Consider the following 27929-nt stretch of genomic DNA (forward strand, 5'->3'; position numbering starts at 1 on the left):
CGTATCTATTTTCCTCACCAGGTCTGCCATAATGCAACTTCAGATTCTTCTTCAAAGTCAAAATGACGAGGAGAAGTCAATGTTCTGAACACGTACAGGAGTTTGAGGCAGTCGTGACAGTGAAACTAGAAAAATGATTTCTAGAACCATTTAAAAAAGTGGTAAGAATGATGACATAGGTACTTAAAGGAAAAGGAAATATTTTGAGGTGGATAATTCCATTTCATCTTTTACTATAATAATTTTGAATTTAAATATTTATTATGTTTTTAGACCACACCTCATTTCTTCATCTGCTTAATGTTAACCTTTCTGTATTTTTATATACTGAGTTTATTAATTGGATATGGCTGGGTTGTAAAAATCACAACCAACATTTTATAGTGATGTTCAGACTTACACACCTTGTAGGTGCTGTTAAATTCTGATGTTCAGTAAAGAGGTGTATTGAATTCATTTTTTATATATAATGCTTTCAATATACAGGTTTATTGGAATGTAAAGTCATCATAAGTTGAGAACCAGCTATATTTTGATTTCTGGTAATTAAGGATTTGTTTCTGCAATATCACTAATGCGATAGTATTACATTAGCTGTGTTCTGGAATTGTTCTCCAGCATGTATCATTTTTACAGAATACAGTGGGATTTTTCCTCTGTGACTGAGCAAATAGTTACCTTGGATATCAAACAGTATCATGGAGTGAAAAAAAGATTGGCTATGGAACTAGATTTCCTGTGTTAGTATTTTTGTTCTGGTTCTTCTCATTAGTATACCCTTGAAAAAATTAAAGATACTCACTGGGTTTCAGTTTCTTCATGGTTCTTATCTGTATGGGGATAATGTGTGTATTACCATGCAAAGTATTTGATGACTGATTAGATCACAGTGGGCACTTATTTTATGCTGGCTATTTAAATTTCTACCAGGTTATTCTACTTTGTGTATTTTATTTTATTGTGTATTTTATCTCTTCCACCTCATGCTTTCGAATTTATTTACTATCAGACTCTCTCTACTGGATACCCCTAAATATTCTCCCTGTACTAGATTTTAACATCTTTATTCCATTTCTCCCATTCACTATTTTATTGAGCACTTGCAGCAAAGTATCAGTTAATATTTTCATCATCTGCTGGCATAATACAAAGAGCTTGGAATTTTGAACTTCAAGAATGTACCTCTCTGCTGACGGCAAAATATTTATTCTTTTAGCCCTGTCAGTTTTAGCAGAAAAGTTAAAATTATTACTGCTTTAAGCCATAATTACTTGTACACATTATCATTTAAATTCAGGTTCAATCTTTTTTTCCCAATTTTCATTCTGTGTTTAGAACTTTCTGTGGAAATAATTTTCATTTTCCTTAAGTACATCTCCTGATGTATATATCTTTTGTGGGAAGATATTATTTATAAAATATTTTGTTTAAAATTTTATCTAAATGTCTTTATTCATTATGGTCTAATTCAGTTTGTGATCAGAATCATAAAAAGAAAAGTTTGTGAATCAAGGCATCACTGTGTTTTATCTTTGAAAACTGTGGGTGCGGAACTGTGTTTTCTTACTTTCCTTTGTTGATTTCATGCTTCTTGTATCTTGTGAAAACCTTTAAGTCTGTGTGGATGTGTGTTCTCTCAGGAATGATTTCACTTTGTGTCTACCAGGAGCCCAGTGGTCACTTGGTCCACTTCGAATTTTCGACCTGCAATATTTTGTAGCAGACTAATAATGTAAAGATAGGCCACAAGTCTAGCTGATGTGAGTATGTAGGATTATAATTAACAGACACTATGTACATAAACCTAGAATTAAGGTAAGATGGAAAAGTTTGTTGCTAGATTTCCTGTATGGCTCTAAAATTTGATATTTCAAAAAAAATGTTTCTATTAAGGTGTAGTCTTTCATGGCTTCTGAATTCATGGAGGATTAACTCACACCTGGATTCAAGCCTTTGTCATTTATTCCCTGAAAGAAGGAAACCAAAAGTGAGCTAGATCCGTAGACCCAGAACCCAGTAAAGCAGCTTCTGGCTTTGTTGTTCACTTACCTTCTCCACCAGAAATTCTCTTGTTTTCTTGGGAGTCCTTCTGTGCATGAAGATGATATTTAAAAATCTTTTCTTTTCCATTGTTAGATACTTTATGATGGGAAGATTTTATGGTAAATGTTTCTCTATAGATGGATAGGTACATCCACCAAACTAAATTCTAAAGTGGTTAGTGCATTACCAGCATACCTGTAAATTTCTAAAGTGAAGAATATCTGTGTGACTTAGGTACTGAAATGAAAGTTAACTTATGTGTATATTTGTGAGATATATTTCAAACTGAGGACAAGTAAATAAAACTATATTTCACTTTTGGAATCAGTGCAGGTAAAATTCTTTGCTGTTGTTTCTGTGGGGTTAGAGATATGACTTCTAAGACACAAAGTACAGAGTATTCTCAAGACATTTGTGTCTTTCAACTGATTGTAAAGATGCATCACCTGAATAGTGATGAAAATAAATTTGAGAGTCATTCTCTGTGAAGGCTGAAAAAAATTTATTGGCACTTTTGTTGGTAATGAAACACTTTCAAATGTTTCTGCAAGAATCACCTCTACGAGCTACACGTCAGAATACTGACATTTGCATAACTGCTACTCATTGTTGGTGACAGAAAGAGGGGTGAGAACAATTAATGGGACATATTCCATGTTTTACACATACCATTCTGTATTAGAATAGAAAGGTGTACATACAGATAAATACAGCACAGTATGATAAACACTGTCACACATGCATATTAAGCATACTGAGAGGAAATGATGTACTCTGCCTAAAGACATTTGAGGAAACTTCCTGAAAGATGATGACACCTGAGCTGATCATAGAATGACAATTGTTTACTATGAGAGAGAGAGAGAGAGAGAGAGAGAGAGAGAGAGAAGAAGAAGAAGAAGAAGAAGAAGAAGAAGAAGAAGAAGAAGAAGAAGAAGAAGAAGAAAAGAGGGGAGGGGAGATGGAGGGAGTTAAGGAGGAAGAGAGAGCAGTGCAGAGAATGGAGAGGAGGGAGAAGAGAGAGGGGACAGGGAGCAGGGGGGGAAGTTTTCCAGGCAAAGAGACTAACAGTGCAGAAGCTGAAGAGGCAACTGAAAGACTTCATAATTGGAGGTTATAGAGGTTGTGAATGTAGTGGGGAGATGATAGTGGGATAGATGAAGGGCAGACTGTGCAGGGCATTCTTTATTTCATAATGAGAAGGGAGGACTGATTCTTTGTTCAGTGGTGCTGTCAGGCTTAGAGGCTTTTATATCTATGCTTCCATATGCTGATAGGCAGAATTAGGGGGAACTGTAAGACTCTGGAGAGCAGACATGAAAAGGGTAATAATGCAGAAAAAGAACCCACAAGAATTAATAATTATCTAAATTTGGATGTACTAAATATTAATTATGGTTTTCTGTAACAGAATTAAGCATTATAGATGTTATTATCAGAGAATTGTGTATATTATTTGTTCATTTATAAAAATGGTGCTTTAGGGAATATGACTCAACCCTAACTTCTTGGATTATTGTGACCATTGTTATTAAAGTCAAATAGATATGTGTGTAGTTTGATACAAATTTTCAAATGATTAATGACTTACTGGGTTTGAGATACTTTATTATATATCAGGTATTGCCTTTTATAGATCCATAACAACATGGATAAAATAGCCATCATTTCAATCATTTGAAGTGTCCTTCAGTTCTGTGGTTATAAAATATTTGAGGATAAGAAGATTTTCTCTAATGGTGTTAAAGCCAGACCAAAAGTTATGTCTATCTGTTAAATATTTTCTGAGTTATGCTTTAAAACACATCTATGGTACACATTTTTCTCATTAAATATTGTTGTTATAGCAAAAATTGCTCACTTTGAATAGGCAATTTGATTTTGAACATATACTAAAGACATACAACAAACAACATTCCCAATAATGGAGGAGGAATCTAAGGCGGACAAGAATTTTATTTTCCTAAATTACAAGGATAATTTGATGAGAAAAAAAAATGAAACTGAAAAGCTAAGTTTCAGGATTCTTGACTCAACCTTTTTACATTTACATAAAAATGGTCAACACTATCTACGTATAATTGGTACTAAGTGGTTTGAAATGCACAAAATGGTTCTCATGTTACTTTACAGAGTCCTAACTACTTGAAAATTAAGATGCATACATTTATATAGCTATTGTCTTTTGGCTACAATATTTGAAACCAACAATATCCAGCTTTGTTTTTGCACAATTTTTTGAAACTAAAGAACAACCACTTAATTTCACTTATTGGTGAAATTCAGATTCTTTAATTTATAGCATTGTTATTTATATGGCAAACTTAATTGTCTCTATCTTTTGTTCTTCAAGTCAGAATTCTATTATGAAGTGTATTAATAGAAAAAATTTTTTCATGGAAGAAGTTATTTTAAAAATCTAGCAAATTATATCAGTAACTATATTCTGAGTAACAGTCTTTAGCTAAAGCAGTATATTTAAAAATTATTCTATGTTTTCTACTAAAGTCTATTCTATTTTGAAAGATGATGATTTAGATATAATGCATACTAATAGGTTGCTTGATTGATGATTATATAATAACATGCATAAAAAGGCTAAAAGTTTTGCAAAGCATTATTGGTTTCTGTGTTGTCAATGAGACCCATAAATTGATTTGAGCATAAAGAAACCAATTAATTTCAATTAGTCACTTCATACAACGTATTTTGGTGAAATTATGAAATACATATTTAGATCCAAGTAAACCTAAAAATATGCATTATGACTTTGTTGACAATAAAATTTGATTTTGACCTGGCATAAAATTAAAACAGCATATGTTTTTAATCCTTGTATTATTAATACCTTATGTGTAAATAAGAGTTCATACAGCACATTTATATAATAAGAATGCAACCTTTGTTAGTGACCAGGAAATTAAGAGATGCCATTGACTAATTGAGAGGAGTTGGGATTAGAATGCTTATAGCCAAACAATTAATTAAAATTGGCAGCCACTGTAAGAGGCTACTACTATTATAATCAAACATGAAAGATGGAGCATATGGTCTTGATCTTTTGCACACATTAAAGTTCACAAACACTTCTTTTAATTAGTCTTTATTCTGAGCAACTTCTTGCTAGATCATGTGAACTTTTATGTACACAAACATAAGATCAAGTATGTTTCATCAATTATATTTGTTAAATTTCCAACAATAAAAAGTCAGAGGCCAGCAAATGAAATACAATAAAAATGAAATATTTATTCTTTTGGCTCAATAATGAAGTAGCTCACCATTCCTTTTAGTAATAGCAATTCCCTGCATGCAGATCATCAATACACTACAATAAATAGTTTATAATAGGAATTAACATTAAACTTTTGGTTTGTGTGAAAAAACAAAAATTTGTGTCATGTTAGGTAATTGCACAACTTTGCTACTTTGTTCATGGCTAAAAAGGACAAAGTCCATGTCATATTTTTAATAGCTTTAGTGCAGCAGGAGTTAAAAAAATAAGCCTAGTTTGCATATGCAAATGCTACAAAAGTTGAGTTAAAAAAAAACAAACTTCTATGAATGACAGGTTATTTTGAGGCAACTATTGTTGATACAAAATGGTTTAAGTTTGAGTCTTTAACCAATGTATTTCCTATTAGAATGCTAGAAAATATATTATAACAAAGAAATCCACAAAACCCATTGTCTAAATTTTATTTTAGGAAATTATCTGTTGAAAATTCTTATGGATTCAAAAGTTTGGAATTGTGATTAAAAATAAGCAAAAACATAAAGTAAAATAAATTGCCATGTCATCAACCTGAAAATAATTTTCTTATGTACAAAATGCTGACAAATAAAATTGATCATATCTTTACACTATTTATATTTTAACAAGGTTTGGACATATTTTTAGCAAAATATGAAGTAAAGGTTTTGATAGTAGTCTGTACATGGTGTATTTCCTTGAAATCAAGAAAGACACCATATGGTCCTCAAGTTGAATTTAAAATGCAGAAGTAAAGGTGTTTTTAAAGAACTTCAAACTATTCTGATGGACACACAGACATAAAGTTGGTTGAATTCATTCTACCACCAATATGTTACTTCTAACAAAGACTTGTGAAGAATGGATTGAATAAAATATAGCAGCATAGGCAATATTAACATGCATTAGTGATAGCCTTCAAACTATTTATGTATAAGAATGATACAGGATACATCCCTGCTGGAAGCTCGCAAAAGACATATACACTGTGGTACATATTTGATTTAATTGAAGTTGTTACTAGGACAAATAATATATATGTGTATATATATATATATATATATATATATATATAATTTGTCCAAACATGCACCACAGAATAAAGTAATTATTTACATAACAGAGGGTATTTAATTGACATAAACTTTCAGCTTTGCTGAGAGCAGAAAATGGCAAAGCAATACTGTAGCAGAATGTGGAACAACTATTCTAAATTGATAACTTTAGATATACTTTTCTAGAACAGATTTATTAGATTATTTTTTTGGAAAGCATTTAACCAAAATTAAATATAGAGCTTTGGAACTTAGAATAAACTTTGCATTTGCTGAAACAGAATACTTTGCATAAAAATAATCCTTTAAATATTAGAGGAGACTTTACAGGCACATAACTGTTCAGATATAAACAAACATAATAGACTAAACACTTTTAAAATTAAAGCCATTTAGAAAATGGAAGTATTTGAAATTGTTAATGTTAGAATTTTTCTGATTTTGTGCATGAATTTCGTCTCTCTGGCATAATATTTTTGTCAGATTATTTTAGAGATTTATGGAGTAGGAATACTGGGATCTAATATACTTTTCCCATAACATAATCTTCATTACAAAAATAGTGGCGCAGTAATATGAATAACCTATGAATTAGGGATCAGAGAAATTCACTAGAAGAAATTTTGTAAAAATATGGCAGATATGGAAGTTAAAAATAGGGTGGATGGGAGTATTGTACTAAAGGTGTTTGGTGTAGTTACAATGATCACTTAGCACAACTATTCTTATAGTCTAGGTAGTCATTAAGTTCTCCTCAGCAGTGTCAGCTGGTAATGAGAGCAGCAACCTCTTGTCAGTGTTCATACCCTGTTTCACAGAGTTGCAGTGACAGAGAGGTCACTGTCTGGTATAGGCACTGACCATGAGTATTTGTTGAAACAGTCAGTTTGGCATGGGTCTCCTCTGGGAGTCCAGATGACACATTTACCTTCATAGGCTGTAAACAATTGATTACAAAGATCTTTCTTTGCTTCTTTTTACTTTTGATTTTCTCTGACCTCTTTTCCTTTGCTTTCTTTTTCTGGCTTGTCTTTTTCAAACTTTTCCTTGTCTGGTTTTGTTACACTATCATAAGAAGGAGGAGAGGTGGTAGAGGAACTGCCATCTGTTTTTTCTGGGGTAGAATTCCCATTTAACTTGTCAATAACCATATCATCTTTGATAGGTAAGTCAATCCTTCCTTTGATTGTCTCTTTGTCATATTTACTTGATATGTTTTTTAACCTTTGCTTCAAAAGATAACATCTGAAATTACGCTGAATGATAGCAGCAGACACCTCCTCCTGTTTGCGTTTCAAAGTGGTTGTAATGGGCTCATAGGAGACTTTGGAAGGATTTGATGCCATGAATCGGTCTTCCATTTGTATTCGCAGGGCATCCATCTCTCCACTCTCACCCAAAACCCGCTTTGTAAAAGCAAATAAGATGTCCAGGCAGTGGATCCGATCTCCGCTGACCATGGGTAGGTCCATGGCAATGAGCTGGACTTTGTTTGGTTTTGCTATGAGAAGAGGAGGATCTAGGGCAGCTGCAAAATCAGACAGCTTGCAAAATTCTATGAACTGAGTTGCATCAGGGTCAAACTTCTCCCACACCTCATAGAACATCTCGAAGTCATCCTCACTCAGAGGCTCTGCACTTTCTTCAGTGGCAACACTGAAGTTCTCAAGGATGACAGCGATGTACATGTTCACCACCACCAGGAAGGAAATGATGATGTAGCTGACAAAAAAGAAAATCCCAACAGATGGGTTCCCACAGTCACCCTTCACTGAGCTTCCAGGGTGGATTGCATCAGGGTCGCAGTCTGGTGGTGCACTGTTGAGAATGGGAGCAAGCAGTCCGTCCCAGCCGGCAGAGGTGGTAATTTGGAACAGGCAGATCATGCTGTTGCCAAAGGTCTCAAAGTTGAACATGTCATCAATTCCAGCTTCCTTTTTAACATAGGCAAAGTTGGACATTCCAAAGATGGCGTAGATGAACATGACCAGGAAGAGCAGGAGGCCGATGTTAAACAAGGCAGGAAGGGACATCATCAAAGCAAAGAGCAGCGTGCGGATCCCCTTGGCTCCTTTGATCAGGCGAAGGATTCTGCCTATCCTGGCCAGACGGATCACTCGGAACAGGGTAGGGGACACGAAATACTTCTCTATCATCTCAGCAAGAAACATTCCTGTGGAATAATATAGAACACAGTTGAACTGTAAACACACTATCTTGCGCTTATAGGAATACTTCATCTGTGAATGGTCCATGAAAAAGACTTGTTTTTAGTATAAACCTTTACTAAATATTTGCATACATTCTGGACTATTGGATTAAAGATTAATGAGTTTTGGTCAATGAACGTATCATTACATAAGCCAATATAGACTTTGCAAAGTCCAACTAATCTCAGCTATTGGCATGACAATTTAAAATTATATACTCCACTTGCTATGAAATGTGGCAGTGACAAAGATTATTTCTGAAACATGAATACACTGTCTTGTATTTTTGAATAACGACACTTCAGCTAATGGAAAATGGATAACATTTGATCTTATGAAGCTCTAAATGTGGAGTTCTACTATAATATCCCATCTTCTTCATTCTCCTCAAATTTCAATTCTCTGAAGATCCACCTCCAATAGATCACTCTTACCTCTGGAAGACTGTTAACTCTTTGAGCAGCGCCTATAGTACTAACCCTACTGCATTGCAATAATTTTTTTTCAAAGATACTGATTTCCTTCCCAGTTTGTAACTTTGTTTACAAACTGTTACAAGCAAAAGATCTGATGCTTTTGTTTCCTGTCTTGTTCTCTCAATCTAATATTCCTAATATAGTTTCTAACTAAGTAACTTTTTAATAAACCTAGGTATCAGAGCTTTTACTCAAATATATTAGTATTTAATTACAGGTTTACATATACTATGACTCTCAGACCTAATTTCCAGGTTAAGCAGCTGATGGCACTTGGGGCACCCGTTTCACTACCACTGCAATTCATTGTAATTCAACCATTCTTACCCACAATAGAGAGGATGACCACCACAAAGTCAAAGATGTTCCAGCCTATTGTAAAGTAGTAGTATCTGAGTGAGATGAGTTTCAGCACAAACTCTCCAGTGAACAGGACAATGAACACGAGGTTGATCCGGGACAAAACTAGGGTCATATATTTGCTCTGGTCATCTGTTTCTACCATCATGGTGACCATGTTGAGGCAGATAAGGATCATGATGCTGATATCAAAGACTTGTCTGGTTACAAAATCAAAGACCATTCCTTGGAATTTATTCTGGAAAGAGAGATAGGAGCAAGCATGTTAGTGCATCTACCTTAAAATAATGATCTAGTAAAACTAAAGATAATGTCTTTCACATGGCTGACCCCATATACAACTCACAAACTACTCATGCTTCCAAGTTTTAATAACTTTCAGCAAAGTAGGTTCATTTCCTTCCAGGGACAGCATCCTACTTGTTTTTATCTCTTATCTTCCACCTCTAACTTCAGTAATTCTTAAAAATATGGTAAACTAAAGTATTTGATGGGATTTATGAGACCTTGTCAAGGACCAGTTTTAGTAATTACATATTTTGTGATATGGGATACAATATTTATTTTTCTTGGTCTTCAGTTTCCTTATTCTTTACTTAGAGCATGGAGGGAGGCCAAGGGGAAAGGGATAAAACTAGAAATTTCTATTTAAACAAGCTCAAGACAATGTCGTCTAAACACCTGAAGAACAGTAACCAGATTTGGATTTGCTGTAGGAGGCTGGACCTTGCTCTGGAGAAGTTATTAGGAACGCGAAATTGGAGGTTTACAACTCACAAAATGTAAAGAATAGTACCTAATTTTAAGATTTTGGCAATTGGTTTTGTCCAGATGTAGATTGTGCTCTACAATATGAAATTTATAATTAGGACTATATTGGTGATATCACCCAAATGTTCTGATTCAGAACATTGCTTGACTTAAGTGGGAACACGGCTTTAGACTTCAAAGAATATGAGTAATTCTTACTGAAGGCCGAGGTATAGGTTTCTGAGGTTTCTTGGATCCAAGTTTCTTCATCGCATTGTAATATTTTTTCTGTTCCTCTGTCATAAAAATGTCTTGACCTCCAAAGTGAAGACATAGTATAAAACTGGTTACAACCCAATATGTGTCACAACAGCACTTTTGTTAAAATGCATGAATCTTCCCTTAGTCTTGTTCAATTTTTAATGCATATTCTCCTTTTAATTACAAATTTATTCTGCTTGTCCCATTTATGTGACATTCAGAAATACTTTAATAATATGCAAAATCAAAGAGTACATACAATTCTGATTAGTTCAGGATGCTAACTTGATTACATCATGTTTAAAAGAAAGCTTACAGGTCTCAAATATATTTTCTAAAATAAAATATATTTCCCTTTTCTGCTTTAATTATCAATGTTGACCAGTTTTGGGGGCTAGACAGCATCCTTGATTTCAGAATTACATATATACATGGTATGTGGCACAGGGTCTTGCTCCTCAAGGGACAAGAGACAAAAAACATAATTGGCAAAGAAATATGAAGAGAAAAAAGCACCACAGAAGCAAAAATACATAGGGAGATTTAGAGACTGGCTTTACATAGACAGTACCCTTAAGCTGAGACTTCAAGTGTGATTAAGAATTTACTGGAAAATTCATCCCAGAAGAAAAACTATTATTTGTAAAGTCATGGAGAAAAAGTTCTGGACATGTTCAGAAAAGGTTATAAAAGTTCCTGTAGATCTGTGTGTAACAAGTGCTGGTGATGTTAATGCAGAGTGGGGTAGTGGGTCCATAGTGAGTGAGTAGCAGGGCAATGGAAGCAAAGACTGAGGTGTGAGACAGGAAGTTGGAAGATAGAAAACAGATAATTTCTGAAAGGCTCCAGCAGGTTTTGAAACAGTGCCAAATTATGTCAGAAAGATATTCCAGCCTTCTTTAGTGGATGAACCTGGAGAGGAACCGCAGGCGAGCTTAACTGACCACAAAGTAAACTGAAGCTAACATAAACATGATCCAAGTCCACCATGGCTACAAGTATCCTGCTGGTTGTAATGAAACACAGAAACTCAAAATAGTGAAAAGTGGAAGCTAAGAAATACTTATCTTCTTTTTCTGCTGGTTGAAGTTATCTATAATGACTCCAATGAATAGATTTAGAGTGAAGAATGATCCAAAGATGATAAAGATGACAAAGTATAAGTACATATATAGATTTTTTTCATATACAGGCTGAAGTTTAACCTAAATCATATTGAAAATAGTGATATTAAAATGGTAAGTACATTATACAGTAATAAATGTTACTCTACTCAATTACTTTTATCTTAAGATACTGATATATGTATATTTATACTGATACATATATTTATACTGATATGTGTGTATATATATGTGTGTGTGTGTGTATCAATTATTGAATTTAGGACCTCGCACTTGTGAAGCAGGCACTTAGGTTGCTGAGCTACATCCCTGGCCTATTTTACAAAAAGATACTATTTTATAAAAAGAATTTTTTCACATCAGCATAAGAATTTGCAAATATTATAATTATTCTTGAGTCTATTTTTCCATTTTGCCTTACCTGTAACATTCTTTAGAATAAATTAGGTGATATAAATAGGAAAAACATGCTGTTCTTATGATACATTATTTGGTTTTGAAAAGACTAGCTCTTGGAAATACAACTTTAATGGCTGGATGTCAACTTCTAAGAGTCAGTTGGACCATAAATAGATATATTTTGAGAAATTATTTTTATTTATGTTTTCAAAATTGAGTTTTTATAAAATTTGTTTGCTTTTAAGTATTATAATATTCTTGAAAACGCCTTCGAAGTCTAATTTTTTAGACTCTCTAGGGATAGAGACAGAAATTATTCTGCTACTGAGCAACTTTCACACTGAATAATCTTATTTATAGTACTAATCTAATGCTCATGACCCATGCAGTTTGATAATCTTCCATAATATATATGCATTAAACTTATATTAACCATTATTTATGTAAAAGCATATTACTTTCTACTGAAAATTTTTATATGCAATGATAAATATTCTGATTTTATATAATATAAAGTTCTAGATATTTTAGTTAAATTATCTACAACATTTACCAAGGAACATCTAAAACAGATTTGGGTATAAACAGATAGTAATTATGAAATACTTACATCACGTGAATCAACTGCTGCATACATAATATCCATCCAGCCTTTAAATGTGGCCTGTAAACAACACATATTTGAAGTCTGCATAAATACTTCATACAAGACTGGAATTATATCTGATGAAAATCTGACACTATTATGATAGATAATTTTGAAAGATTAAACTGAAACGAAATTAAAAATTTTTAAAAATTTTTGTATTTTGAGTCTAAAGCTACTTTCCTTGTCTTTCTTGGAAGATGTTCTATTCTTTTGATGGAAAAATTTAACTAGAGGCTTAATTGGTGAAATTTCCTTTTTTTTTTTTTTGGTACTGGGGATCGAACTCACAACCACGTGCTTGCAAGGCAAGCACTTATGGCACTGAGCTAAATCCCCAGCCCCTTATTGGTGAAATTTTCATCTCAGGCTTATATTCTTTTAATATCAAAAGTATGCTCTACATTCAAAACTGTGGTTATGTTTAAACACAATTCATTTTCTCTAATTGTTCATGAATACATTTACTGATAAACATATTAAACATTATATATTTTAAAATCCACTTTTCTATTCATAGTAAAATCATATTTCTTTAGATATTGCTACAATAAATGATCTCATCAATACATTTAATTCATTGTTATGATATACACATTGCTTTTTAATATGTAAAAAATTGTTCCTTTGGGAGTGATCACTGGAGGAAAGTTAAAAATGACAATTCTGTTCAATAAAATGAGAAGAAAAATAGGAAGAAGAAATATAATATTGCATTAAAGTATATTTAAAGCTACACAATTGGGAAATATAAAAACAACTACAACATCTTTACAGTCAAATCTAGCCAATATTATTTGTTATCAACTACTTTCTACTGTCCAAAATTAATCATACAATGAAAAACACCAGAGAAATAGATAATCTAATTTGAATGATTCTAAAAACGCTTTCAAAACTCAAACAGTAGCCACTTACCACTTGAAGCAATGCAAGATAGCCAGCACCAACATTATCGAAGTTTACTTTAACATTTTTCCACCGAGCTTGCTTGCCAAGGGCCTGGCAATCACTGAAATTGTTGACTTCACTAACTTCAAACATATTACCAGTTGTCATGTTAACACAGTGGTAGAACTTGCCAGCAAAGAGATTCACACCCATGATGCTGAAGATCAGCCAGAAGATGAGACAAACCAGAAGCACATTCATGATGGAGGGAATTGCTCCTACTAGGGCATTCACAACCACCTGCAAGGAACAATGGGGATAAGAGAAAGTACACTTTACCAACATGTAAACTACAGCCCATTCACTTACGTGTTTAGTACTAACAGATGTTTGAGAGGAGTTAAGTAATAATCTACGTAAATTTCTAGTTCTAAAATGTTTCTTCTAATATTTTGTAGTTCATACATGGTAAGGGAAAACAAACAGGAACACGGGTAAAGAGCCAAAGATTTAAGGAAAGCAAAAATACATCAATGTATGAAAAGAAATAAACAAAAACCTGATGAAGTAAGATCGAGTCAGAAAATGTTTGCATGCTAGGGAAAAAAAGAAAAAAGATACATTAAATGCCAACAGAATAAATGATCACTTTTAATACGTTTTAATCTTCAAGAGTCTGAGTTATTGATGATTTGAAAAAATGAGCAAACAGACCTTTTATAAATAATCAAAGTATTCAAAAGTTCTTAAACCATACTCAGGGCAGGTAACTTTTTATAACTCTGAAGAATAGCTACAGGACTATACAAGATCCTGATTGTTCTGATTGTTGAATTCTAACTTTAAATTGTATGTTAAGAGTAAGAAGTGAGATTTAGCTGTAGATGTGAGATGCTGAGTACAATGTTATTATTATTACATCAAGGGTTCGAAATGTGCCCTTGGGGAATATATGCTATTTCCTCTAGCTATGCTGCCCCATTTGGTTAAGGGAAAATTTAATCCCCTTGCATTTCATAAAAATCATGAAACACTGAGATGTACTGTAAAATTTCTAAGGAGGTCATTGCTCATTTAATTCAGTTTGTTTCAGACTGTTTTGTTAGAATTTATATTCAGTTAAACTATTGTTTCATTTGAAATAATATAAACATTATTTTAGAATCAAAAATTTTAAGTGGGCATCAAAATCTGAAGTGCAATGTTATAAAAATTTTCTGTATTAACTGAATTTTATCTCTTCAAGAAATAAAGCCAAATGTATTACAGTTGCCAGGTTTTTTTCCCCTACTGAAATTTGTGTAAAATCCTTTATACTCCTTAAATACATTTATTTTCAAATAAATATGGACCCATTTAGCTGGAATTTTCATTCTTTCATATAACTGAATGAGAAGTATTAGAATATTTTTCAGATTAGAGAAAATTTCTAGTTTTCTGTTAGGTTCAGTGACTATCTTCTCCTTAAAATGAACTATAAATATGAAACCATGAAACCTGAAGAGAACTTAAGTAATATTAGTGATGATAGAAGATTGTTTTGAAACCAACTTGGAAGGATATAGTAATTGCTATGACTTTGTTAATAGTAGCAGTGAAATAAAATTACAATGCAAAAACCAGGCATCTCTTTGTTTTTTCTTTTGGACAGTCTGGAGAGTAGTTTCATTCTCCCTGATGAGAAAATTTTGCAGTAAATGCGGGAGCAATTTTATCGCTCCAAACAAATCACCTCCTAACAATAAAAACCGTGTGGCCTTGAAGAAATTCAATATCTGTGTGCATTTGCAAACCAGATTAAACAAAACTGGCTTTTGTGCAAACAGCACAGGAAAGGGTGTGGCAAGTGTGTGTCTTATATTTAGAATCACAATATATGTGTGCTAAGGAAAAGAACAGGAGAGGAAAATGCACTAGCTACAAGAAAAAGTGGAGCATATTCAGAATGTTTATTTGAAAGTTATATCCATAAAGCAAGGCTGAAGATGTGTTAACACTTAGCTAATTATCATAGCAACTTGTTTTGTTTCCTTCATATGTACAGATTTTGTAATTTAATTTTGTTTTCTTATATAACTACAGTTTTTATTACTGATATTAAATCAACAAGAAAAGTACACAATACAAATGTGCCTTTTATTCATTGCCAGTGCTTTTCCAGGAATCAAATTTATCTATTTAGAAAAACAAAAAGGCCCTCCTAAAATGAAAGTCAGCAGTGCAGAGTGATTTCTAAATATATGACAATGAGATGAAGTAAATCCCAGCACTGTTTTTGGATTTTGTATGATTCCTGGATTGTTTTAGTTCTGCCAAAGTCTGTCAGGGCCTTTAGTTTCTAGGGGTTAGGCTTAGTGATCTCTAAGATCTTGCCCTGAAATTCAGATATTCTGTACATTTCAGAAGAGTTTGATGTCCTTCTGTATATAAATCACTACCTATGCTCAATTTTGACATAAAGTTTGTAGTTTCTAGTCCTCTTACCCTCATGCCTTCAAACCGGGATAAGGCTCTTAAGGGTCTTAAAGCTCGTAGTGTCCGTAGGGATTTGATGGCACCAAGTTCTGAGTAGCCAAGAGCATTGGCTACCAAGCTAACCAAAGAAACCTACGAAAGGAAAGCATATTAATTAGTTCACAAATAAATAAACTGTTCATGAAAGACATAGTTTGTACTATCTATTCCTTAGTGCTACCTAAATGAAAGCTTGGAGATTCCTTGGCGTATTGTGATTCTTGTACTCTACCAGCTTCAACCAAATATTGGCTAATACTGGCATTTGTCACTAGTGAGTCTGGAATGCTTGCTCATTTTTATACACATTCAAAAATTCATCCACCTAGATAGTTCACACCAGAGATCTCTTTTAAACCTGGACATTAACCAGTGATGATTCAGGGCCCAATGATAATTCAGGGATTAATTCAAAAGCCAGAGGCTCTGTGCTTAGTTTCTTAGCAACCATGTTTTTCTCCTGTAAATTTGTAGCAACTTGCTTAAGCATTTTGGAGATATTTGCCATAAAATAGAGTCAGTTGGTCTGATACCTGTTTTCCTTTCCAGGTCTCATAAGCCTATTATTAGCTGGGATAGAACATCCTTTTCTTAATATGCTCAGCCCTACCTAGTTGAACATCTCTTACTGGGTACATGCTGTATGAATAAACAAGAGAAAATTTTATCTGGATAGATTTTATTCAAACAACTGGACTTTTGATATGAATATAGTATCTCTTTTTATTTCCAGGAAGGTCTTACTTTTTCTGTTATTTATATTAAATTTTACTTTACTAAATGAAAGATTAAAGAAGGCACGTTCTTTGGGAAGTACATCATCTTCTTTGATATTCATTCAGCATAATTTGATATCTATATACATAAGTCCCAAGAAGTATTATTGATATGAAGAAACTGAGTGCTATGTACACACACTGAAGAAAGACGAAGGAGGAGGAGGAGGAGGAAGAGGAGGAGGAAGGAGGAAAGGAAAAAAGAGAAGATAGTAGAGGAGGAAGAGGAGGGGTGGGAGAGGAAGGAAAAGCAGGAAGGAAGGAAGGAAGGAAGGAAGGTAGGTAGATAGGACAATTCATTTAATATGAGGTAGAGTTCAAGGCTTGAATCTGCATGATCTGACTTTACCCTTTAGCATTCTTTTAGAAATTCTTCAAGTGAAACACAGAAAACAAAAAATGACTTTAATTTTAATGACTTCTGAGTTCTTGCAAGGATGACACATAACTAGTGCTTTCCTTGATGCACTAGAGAAAGGTTAGTTCATTAAATTTATTGGATAGAATTAAGAGCTCTGGGGCTTTTCTGTTAAAAAAAAAAAAGGCTGTTGAAAATGAGTGTGAGTTCCCTCAGTGATCTTGTGATGTGAGATGAAATCAACAGTCTGCATAACACTGTATCAAGGATGGCATCAAAAGTGGAACCTAGGCTTTCAAGGCAAATGGAGCCACTGTCTCTGCATTATTTAATTTAGCACATATCTCACAGAATTCAGCAAGATAATAAGTGACTTGAAATTGTACATGATCAGTGATAAGGTAATGTATCAAGCTATTTATTTCTGTCTTGGGCTTGCTGTTAGAGAAGACTGATAAGATGGGAGAGGTTATTGGACAATTTAGAGAGCTCTATGTGGTGGAATCCTCTGCTTCCAGAGGCATTAGCAGCTATTTTGTGTTTTTGGAGTTACTAGCTGAAGTCTTCTTTTATCCTACCAATCATGTCCTTTATTTAAGACTTTCTAACAGGAAGTGGCTGCAAATTTCTCAAAATAATAAAGAAAGGAAGTGGCACTATGAAAAGAAAAGAAAGTCATGTCCAGAAGCAGAGGGTGCTAGGATATGAAGTTGTTCAAAGACTAGGAAGCGTACTTTGCCTTATTCACCAAACCCAGGAATAAACCTTGTTATTAGAGAAGCTCAACACTGTGAAACCACTTTTCCAATTGGGCCTCCGTGCTCAGGGAACAAAGTAGCAGAGTCGTAGCCCTGATGAAAGGAGGCCAGCTGTACCCAGAACCATTTTTTCTAGATTGTAATGTCTAAGACTTTCTGAAAGTCCCTAAATAGAGACCATTAAAAATTACCTGACATTGGGTTTCCTGACCAATCTATGTTGGGACTTGTAGAGTATTTGGTTTGTTTAGGAAAACAGAAGAATTTTAAATGTTCATAGTATTTTAAGAATATTCACAGCAGACTGGCTTATTTAGAGTAAAAATTATTTTATAATGTTTATTTTTCTATACAAATCTCTTTGATAAGATCATTATAATCTTACGCAAATAATTTATCGATCTTCATTGACTCACTCCATACTGTCATATTGTCTAAGACTCAAACTTATTTTATTTGGTTAATTAATCTTGCAAAAATCTTAATATATCTAAAAGCCAATTTGGAAATAAAATATTTGAAAGCTATTTTAAGCAGAGGTAATTTCTTGCCCAATATTGTAGATTCTTTGGCACACTTAAGGTTTAAAGATAATGCTCTATATTGGAAGGTTGCCTAATGATTTATAATGATCTTTTTTACTTATCATTTTTGTTACACTAGCAGTCAAAAGTCTAGTCGAAGAAAAGACAGTAACAGTCAAACATATAATAAAAATTTAGATCTTCTGTTTTCAAGTCTTGTATGCTTTTCATTTCAGCAAAATTTGTCCCTAAGCCTTCAATATACAGTGTTCTAATTTTGTAAGCACAAAGGAATTATTTACTGACGTGCAAAATATATTAGGTAATTATTTTCAAAATTAAATACTTAATATAAATTTAAATGAATTGGGTACCACACACCATACTACACAGTAAATAAATGAAAATTAGTTAGAGTTTTCATAGGCTGGGTCAGCTGTGATCCACACTTGCCATTCCTATGGCGACTAAAACCAAGAAAGAGACAAAATTCTAGAAGAAAGTGACAGTTCTGAAGAAGAGGCTAGAAGTTTTATGATTGCCTAAAAACAAATAATAGAAATTAATTTCCCTTGAAAATAACTAAATTCCCCGTCTGGGTACCTTTCTAGAATAAATGAAAACATCACACCACAACAATATATGTGCACCAATGTTTATAGCAGCACAATTTGTAATAGGTAAATCTTGGTAAGAACCCTAATACCCATCAACTGTGCTATGGATAAAAAAAAGTGTTTATATACAATGGAGTATTGCTCAGCTATAAAGACAGATAAATGAGGCTTTTATAGGTAAATGGATGCCACTTGAGACCACACTTATAAGTGAAATTAATCAGAATCCTATATATAAATATTGTATTGTTTCTCTAGTATAAAACACTGGAAGAGTAAATAAGATAAAAAAATGTACAATAGATATTGCGAAAATGAAAAAGGAAGAAATGGCTCATAAGGAAGAACAACTAGAATGGGGGAAAGGAGAAAAGAAGGAGAAAAGAAATAAAGGGAAATATATGTGTGTACACATATTCATATATATGTGTGTGCATATATATATATACACACACACGGTAACTATACTACTAATATCTGTTAGTTCATCAAATAGAACAGTTTGTGCTTTCATTGTTCAATTGGTTAATCATTTTTTCATGCCTATAGCTTGTAATCTGAACAAGTGCTTTGATGTTAACAATACACAATATAATAACCAGTGGTAATCTACTATTATTTTGTTTTGAAATTCTGTATCATTTTATTCATTTTTTGTTTTTAAAACAAAAAAGAAAATAACTAAAGATAACTTTTAGTGCAATATGATCAGTAAAAGATTAAAGTTAAATATTATTTCCATTCATTTTAACAATGTATCTCAATATAAAGGTTTGTACAAATATTAATAATAAAACCCAGAAGTATTCCTGTTAAAACCAGAGTAAAACAATATGCCTATCACTAATTTCATTAAATACTTTCTGAAAAAACCCAACAGTTACAAGAATTAGAAAAATGAGAAAAGTAATTGCAATTTTTTTTACCTCAAACAGTTAAATGCAAGACTATTAAAAATGATAGTGAAATCATTTTAAGTGGTCAAAAAATGTATACTTCCTAATAAATTTTTAAAAGCTTGAATAAAAATTTTGAATTAGATAAAAGTAGAAAAATATAAAATTATAAGGACAACTCAAAATATTCTTTAAAGGCAAAGAGAGGAAAAATTCCACCAGATGGTTAAATTAATTATAAATCTATGGTAATTGAAGTTGCATATAAATAGATGAAGAAGTGAATGGAAAAATTAAAGTTCAAATTACATCAAGCACACACTGCAGTATAGCATGTGAGTAATATGGTAAGGTATTGAATCAGAGGAGAAAAACCACATCTGATTATAATTAAATGAGAGCCCATTTGGAGGAAAATGATACTGGGGACTTCCCTCACATCTCTCTCTCCAAATTAAATTCAAACGAGCAAAATTTAAAACATAAAATAAAAACTAATAGGCACAAAGTGTTCAAATTATAAAGCTGGGGGAAAACAAGGGAATATTCTCAATTATCTTATGGGAAAAGGCCTTGATATGCATGACAAATTCAAGAATAAAAAAATGACTGGTAAGTGCAGCCAAACCAATTTGAAAAAATTTCCACATGATAAAAAATCAAAAACCAAAAAACTCCAAAAAGGAAAGCTATTCATAAAGCAAATCTCCTTCCTATAAAAGGAGCTCCTACAAATCAGTAACTAAAAGGTTCCTTAATCAAATAATAAAACATATAATTCTTTGTAAAATTGAACTTTATTCTATCTTTTTCAACAATGTATTTATGCTCCCTATTGAATGAAATCAAATACAAAGTGAATGGGATATGAAACAGCAAGGAGGTGAGTGGTAAGAAATTCTAGATTGTGTAGGAATTGTATAGGAATGACTATTTTAGCAGAGGAAAAGCAACAGAAGCCTGGTCTCCTATAGAAACAGGCAAATTGTTTCAGAGAGTACATGCAAGGCTCTGGATCTGGAGGTATCAGGTTCCTGGAGATTGGGGGAGGAGGAATGTTTGAGGCTGAAATAATAATTGATTGAATGTCTGTATCCGGGAAAATTGAATCCATCATTCTCTGACCTTGCAAGAAAGCAGAATGAAATACATCTTTACAGCTAATGGTAAAATCTATTCTTGCTGCAGAGGTCATCACACAGAAACCATAATCTGCATTGTGGTTGGGTTGCCCTTTCCGACCACAAAAGCCTCTTCAAATACTATGCACTTGAGATTTCCCCATTAATAGTAGCAAAAAGTTTAAATAGCATGTAGATTAACTCAGTATTTCTTAGGGATAGGACACGGGGAACTTCAGATTTCTAGGTGAAATCCTCCCTGCCTCCCCGCCAAGCAGTCCTATTTTCTATCTACTAGGTCGCCCTTAGAGAGTTTAGGTGATAGTGAGGACCAGGTACAAAGTTGCTATGAGAGTCATGGCAGAAGGGTTTTGGTGAAGACTGGAGCTTGGGACTCCTGAGGCAGAGTAATTCCTATACAATATCAATCAGAAAAGGGAATTCATTTTTTTTTTTTTTTTAATCAGTACCAGGGTTTGAACTCACCACTGCACACTTGCAAGGCAGGCCCTTATGCCGCTGAGCTAAATCCCCAGCCCCGGGAATCCATTTTTGAACAATGAACATTTGTAACTTAGAATCTGCTTTTTTGCCACTGATTATTCTCTACTTCAATATTAGGTTTTTATAGTTTATTTGTTGGACTTTGCACATGATTAGAAAATTCACAGTGCTCAAATGTTACCATTTTACTAACTGTGGTATTTTTTGTGTAGTAATGGGAGATAGTCCTAAGCATTTATCCCTGGAGAAGGGGTGAGTAAAATCTGGTAGTGCATCATTGAAGAATTCTGTGTGGCACATAAAAGTCATGGCTTCCACAAACATTTCACAAAATCTGGACAGTATTCTTTGTTTTCAGAGGAGGATTTTGAATCAGATGATCACTCTAAATTTACTTCCTTGTCTGGGATTCTTAAAAGTGTTAATTTGAATATCATTAATCTGAAATCACACCATGTCTTATATATGCGGAAAAGACAAATTATGATATCTTTCTTAATGGATGCACCATCTTTTATTAAACATATCATTGGGGAAATTTTTCAGTGTTGGTTTAATTGGTAGTAAGTATGATTGGTTCTGCTTATGGGATGTATAATTATGAATCTATTCTCAGGTTTAAATGTTAAATGTCAAAAAGTCACAATCTTTTTGAGATTCTGCATAATATATTGAAGATATGTAGCATTTAAAAACTAACTTGTCTATGTCTCAGTTTTCTCATCTGAAGAACTGATACAATATCAGTTAATGTCTCAGGGGTTAAAATTAAATGAATTAAGACATATTAAAGACATAGGTTAATTTGTGGCTTAGTGAGGATTAGTTGTTATTAACATTACAAATAAGAATCCTTTTCTGTTTTTACATTTAGAATCCTGGTTGAAAAGCTACATCCCATGAAAAGGCACTGAAGAAGAAAAGGAACCAAATGGATCTTCTTAAACAAGATGTTTGATGAGGCTGGAATCAGGGAGCACAGTTAATAAAATATTAGCTGGTCCCCCTGGTTATATGGTGTTAATGTACTGTAGAAGAGGAGTGGCCAACCCCAACTCATTCATAAGTGGGTAACATGCAGGACAGTTTGCTTATTCAGGCTGTAAGGGATAAAAGGAAGAGAGGCTGAAGATAGCACTAGGTTCAGCTTTGTGAATTCAGAAAAAAATGAATGACAAAAGGGAAATATAGGCGATAGGACTAATATTGGCAGATATTACCTCAGAAACAATTAAAAATTTGGTTCAGAGTTTTCAAAGAATGGATTATAGATCAGTTAACAAGGCTGCCTGTTTTAAATCTTGCCAGTACAAATTTTTTTCTTACTAATAAATTACTAATAATGAGAAAATTACTAATAATGAGAAAGTAGAATTAAATTCCCCTCCAAATGGGCAAAGTGAATCATTTTTACTAGAATACTTTTAGGAAAATTCAAATCACATAGTAGATTATTTACATGAAATTATGTCTGTATAGAAATCAGAATTTAAATGATGTGGCAATAATTTATAATGATTTAGTCTCTATCTCAAAGTGGTTGTACTTTAATTCTCTTTGCAAGTCCTTTAGCTGAAATTCAAGACAAGCATGTATGAACTAACAGGACATTATCACATTTTTTACCACCACTACATATAAGCAACCATTTTCAGAGTACAATATGAGACCTTTGAACACACAATATCTAGTTGATCTCTATCTATTGCAAAATATAGGGCAAAGAGCACTGTGCTAGACAGAGACAGCTGTGCTATCTACTAGCTGTTACATTTCTAAATCTCCAAGACAGAGACAAAACCTGTAGCAAAGAATAGATAATAATCAAAAGATATATAATAGGATAAATTTAAAAATTAATAAATAATTTATAATGAAAACATGTTTTCATTATAAAGCCAGCCACTCCCTATGAGTCGGCACCATTCATGGGATGCAGGGAGGAGAATAGGAAGCCAGCCACTTCCTGTGAGTCACTGCCATGTGTGGGTCACAGGGAGGAGGATCAGATGTGGGCTGAGAGATAAGAAGAGCCAAGGTCCACTCGTCCTCTTATGTAATCAGCTAATGCAGAAAAATACAAGCTGAGACGACAGCTATTGAAGTAAAATACAACTTAATGCTTGTAGTATTTAGTGTCTCACTGACTTTGCAGGCCTAAAGCCAGTAGTCTGATCATCTATTCAGAGGATAACAATGTGCAGTGCAGCATCTAGGGGAGATCTCCTTCTGAAGGGGGTAGCCATTGTTAATTCCCTATTATATTGCTTTAAAGTCCTGCATCATTTTCATTGTTCTGTTTGGTTTGGTTTTATTTGATTTTACTATATCTGATGGTATGAGCAGCTATTTTGAAGACAACAAGAGGCACTATGGTAACCATTGTTGTTTTCCTATTATCAAAGATAACAAGATATATTATTGTAGCCATTTTGGATTACTATTACCTTATAGTCCTGTATCACTTACATTGTCTTGTTTTGATTGGCTTTGTTCTGTTTTATTTTGCTTGCTTCTATTCACTTTAAAATAAAACATTATTAAAAAACTCCGGACATTAATAATGAGATTTGTAAATTAAGGATTAGAAATACAATAATTACAACTAAAATATTTTAGTACAAAATTCAGTGTAGCCACTTAGTTAGGTTAACTAGGGCAAACAATTTAACTTTTTGTTACTAGCTTCCTTTCTGAAAAACTAAGATAATTGTTATTTCTATCTCATGGATTTTGAAGATTGAATGACTTAACATATGTAAAGAGCTTTTAGAAATACTTGTACACAATAAGCAGTAAATCATGGGTGGCAATTTTCACTGTCATTAAATATTTCTCTTCATTAGTGTCAAACTCACAATAAGGTTTTAGCGTGCTAGACATTTTACTGTCCTACTGTTACAAACAATCTAACTGTGTTATTGAGAATGCACACTATGTCAAGTACAAAGGCAGCAGCCACTAGATTCTAGAGCTTTCTGGTAACTGGAAATAACTATTGGTGTCTCTCTTCTATTGCCTATAGCAACAGAACATCTGGCAGGGATTCTAAGGAGACCTTGAAAAAGCATGGGAAACGAGATCCATAGCAGGAAACAAGGACCTCATTGCAGCCACGTGGTGCCCTGTGCTGTGAATGAAGTAGACATTACCTGTGGGCAATGCACACTTCATGACTGAGCCTAGAGTTTGTTTTGGATGCCTTAGCACTTTAAGGCAGTATAAAAGTGAATTTGAATTTTCTATGACTGATGTTTGGATGAATTTTCTGAAGGATAATATTTATGCAAAAATATTGATAACAAGATATCAATAATTGATAACAAGAAGTCAAATTGCTTTCAATAATTTCAGATAAATACTAATTATTTATTTTGTTTAACATTTGTCCAATAGCAGCATCTACAGTATAGTTTGCGTAATTCTGGAATAGTATAAATTATCTTGAATTTCATAAAGATACTATCTTTTCAATATTAGGATAGAAAAATTATTCAGAACCAGGAAAACCTGGGCCATCTAGTGCAATATCCTGGCAGACAGGGGCATGGGTTAAGTTGTCCTCTATTCCAAAAAGAACACTCACACTTGCTGTTTACTTTTCATTGCCATTCTTCCTTCAAACTTTTCAGTATTTTATTTCCACCAGTTCCAAAGACTTGCATTCACAAGAACCAAGATCTTATTTTGCCACAATACAAATGTCTATTTTCCATACTTCGTCACTTAACTTTGCTGTAGTTTTTAAAAAACTGTTCTTCCTTCCTTTGGAAAAAACCTGTCTTCTCTGAGCTTGTGTGACACCAGCCGTATTCTGTTCTCTTTTTAACTACTATCTTTTAGTCTTTTATGCCTTACTGTCTTTTTCTCCTTTGCTAAAACTCCAAATGTTAAAGTGTCCACCAGAATTTGGTTTTGGACTTCTTCATCAATTTGCATTCTCTGCCCACCTGGATTGAAAGAGGTTCATACTATCAGACACCATCTATGTACTGTTGATGCCTAAATTTAACATCAGGTCCTGGCTTCTCTCTTGAATTGTAGATACAGAATTCTATATAAATTAGTATCTTCTCTTGAGTGTCTTAATAGGCATCTCAAATTTAATCCATTTCTTCTCCCATGATCTGGCTAGCCTGTCAAACGTGTTTTCCACTTATTGCTCACTACAGTTAATGTTTCTGTTTTCTACTCATTTGAGGAAGAAAGCTGTTTGCTGAATTCTCTCTTCACTCCAAACAAGTCCATCAGTGAATCTCTTCACCACAATCTAGGACAAAATCTCCTTGTGCCTGGATTATTAAGACAGTTTCTGAAGTGATCTGTCTGCTTTTAGTCTTTGTCTTTTTTCCTTCAAATGCAATCACTTTACCAAAGAATATTAAATCTCAGTTTAATCTGCCCCAAGAACTTTTCATTGTATTCAGTTAATGTACAATAAATTATACAGTACTATAATATATATTAAATTATAATAAGATTAGAACTTTCTTGGCTCCTGTGTACCTTTCTGAATTCAGGTTTTCTTGCTCTCACTTGGGTTTTACCACACACAATCACTGCAGTTTTCTTTGTGTCTCTTGAATCTCCTCAATTTATTCCTACTTTAGAGTCAAGACATTCTTTTTGTCTCCTCTCTCGGATTTTTGAATGCTTGGCCTCTTTCCTTCATTCCTGCACTAGGACTCCTCCCTGGAAAGTAGGCGACACTGTCTGCCTGTTTCCTTTCTCACCTGTTCTCACTGCATGACCTACTTTTTCAGTTCAGTTGTCTCATCTGGATCTCATTTACGTACCTGTTGCTTGCTTCCCACACTTCCTGCCCCATGGACGTGAACCCTAATGGAGATGCACCACCCTGTGCATATCTCCTTTGTCTACAATAGCATATGGTCCTTAATGGCTTGAATAAATAAAATGTATTTCAGCAGGTTAGAAAACTCACTGTGATCTAATTTTACTTTCAAGTAAAATTGAAATCTGGAGATTGAAAGGTTATACTTTTTGTATAGATGCATGTCTCAAGTATACGAATATACTTTTTGAAAGGTACATTTGAAAGTAAAATGTTTGTTTTAGGGTTTTGTGGCGGTTTGAGTTAGTTACAGCAATATACCCTATGAAATCTGAAGCTCTCAGCGTGTTTTAGTTGTATTCTCTAAAACTGTTTTAATTTAGTGTTTATTTTAGCTTTGTGAATCTACTCATTTGAGGACAACTTTTTATTTGTAGTTATATTAATTTATGTATTTCAGTCTCTGGTTGTGGAAAAAGAGCATTACAGGCTCATATAAAGTAGCTTGACAATCCATAGAACACCTTCGTTAACATACTGCAGAGATATGAACACTAGCATCAGTGTTTTCATGAAATAGTTGTGCTATGTCCGGAAACTGTTAAACCAAGAATTCAGTTTCTTGATGTCTAGAAAACAGACTAGAGAGTCTTGAAGATCCATTCCAGTTAGATAACATGGAACATTAATTTCCCTTTGTGGATACCTTTTTAGGACAATATTAAAATTCTTTTCTATTATTTATGAAAGTCAAGACAGAAATTGGAAGTCATATCTGGTCTATTTAAAGCCACTTGGAAGCAGATATTTTATGAGCTCAGAGAATCAAGTACATTTTGGCTATAGAATTATAAGTATATATGTGTCAGAGGAAAGAGTAGAACTTGGGTAGACTCAGACTTGTCAAAAATGATTAAAAGAATGAATGTACATATACGGGAACCACTGATTCTTGACAAGTGTTAGGGATAAAAATAAAGTGCTTCTTGATTGCTAGGAAACAGCTAGACAGAGTGCTTAAAGCACCTTGTTTTGTTAGGAGCTATGACGCCTTGTGCAGTGGAATATCATAGATGACCAATAACCTGACAACTGTCCCTTTGCCCTAGTAACCCTTCATTATTTGAAACAAGAATATTAAATAAATGGGTAACAAGTCAGATATATTCAGTAATTGCATGTTCCTATGACTACTGCCCCCAGGGTAATCAGATTGAGAGCAGAACACTACACTTCCCATGGTAAACATCTGATTAGCTAACTGGCATATCTAACTACTGATTTTAAAATGGAAATGCATCTTGTCCCTGGATGGGACAAAAGGAATACAGGAAATGGGTTAATTTAACATATGTGCTCTGGTAAAAATTTAAAGACTAATTCTCATAATTCCTGGTCCTCAAATATATCTTTATTTTGCTTTTGGAGATGTTAAAGAATTGAATTATTGATAAACTAAGTGGTTAGATCTGTTAATATTTTTTAAAACTATTTTTTGTCTTGAGGTCTTTGTCTTGCTGAGAAGAAAAGCAACCCTGTGTTTCCTCTTATTTCTTAGTGTTTCCTCTACATTTCTTAGTCTTACTCTATTCGGACAG

The 27929-nt window shown here is 33.5% G+C and overlaps 1 protein-coding gene across 8 annotated transcripts in view; it reads right to left on the reverse strand.

Annotated features, from left to right (window-relative positions):
- Positions 1-3634: 3634 nt before the first annotated feature.
- Scn3a (sodium voltage-gated channel alpha subunit 3) overlaps positions 3635-27929 on the reverse strand; it is a 107052-nt gene continuing 82757 nt past the window's right edge. For all 8 annotated transcript variants that reach the window (XM_023561156.2, XM_013142571.3, XM_023561158.2 and 5 more), the window contains 7 exons: positions 15953-16075; positions 13496-13768; positions 12542-12595; positions 11476-11613; positions 10367-10471; positions 9365-9635; positions 3635-8524 (listed from right to left, as the gene is read on the reverse strand). In XM_023561156.2, the coding sequence (XP_023416924.1) occupies positions 7329-8524; positions 9365-9635; positions 10367-10471; positions 11476-11613; positions 12542-12595; positions 13496-13768; positions 15953-16075 (2160 nt within the window). In that variant the 3' untranslated portion in view covers positions 3635-7328. The remainder of the gene's footprint in view (positions 8525-9364; positions 9636-10366; positions 10472-11475; positions 11614-12541; positions 12596-13495; positions 13769-15952; positions 16076-27929) is intronic.

Source organism: Cavia porcellus, unplaced genomic scaffold (genome assembly GCF_034190915.1).
Source record: "Cavia porcellus strain 051 isolate PalLab524CR breed Dunkin Hartley unplaced genomic scaffold, mCavPor4.1 scaffold_12, whole genome shotgun sequence".
Classification (NCBI taxonomy): domain Eukaryota; kingdom Metazoa; phylum Chordata; class Mammalia; order Rodentia; family Caviidae; genus Cavia; species Cavia porcellus.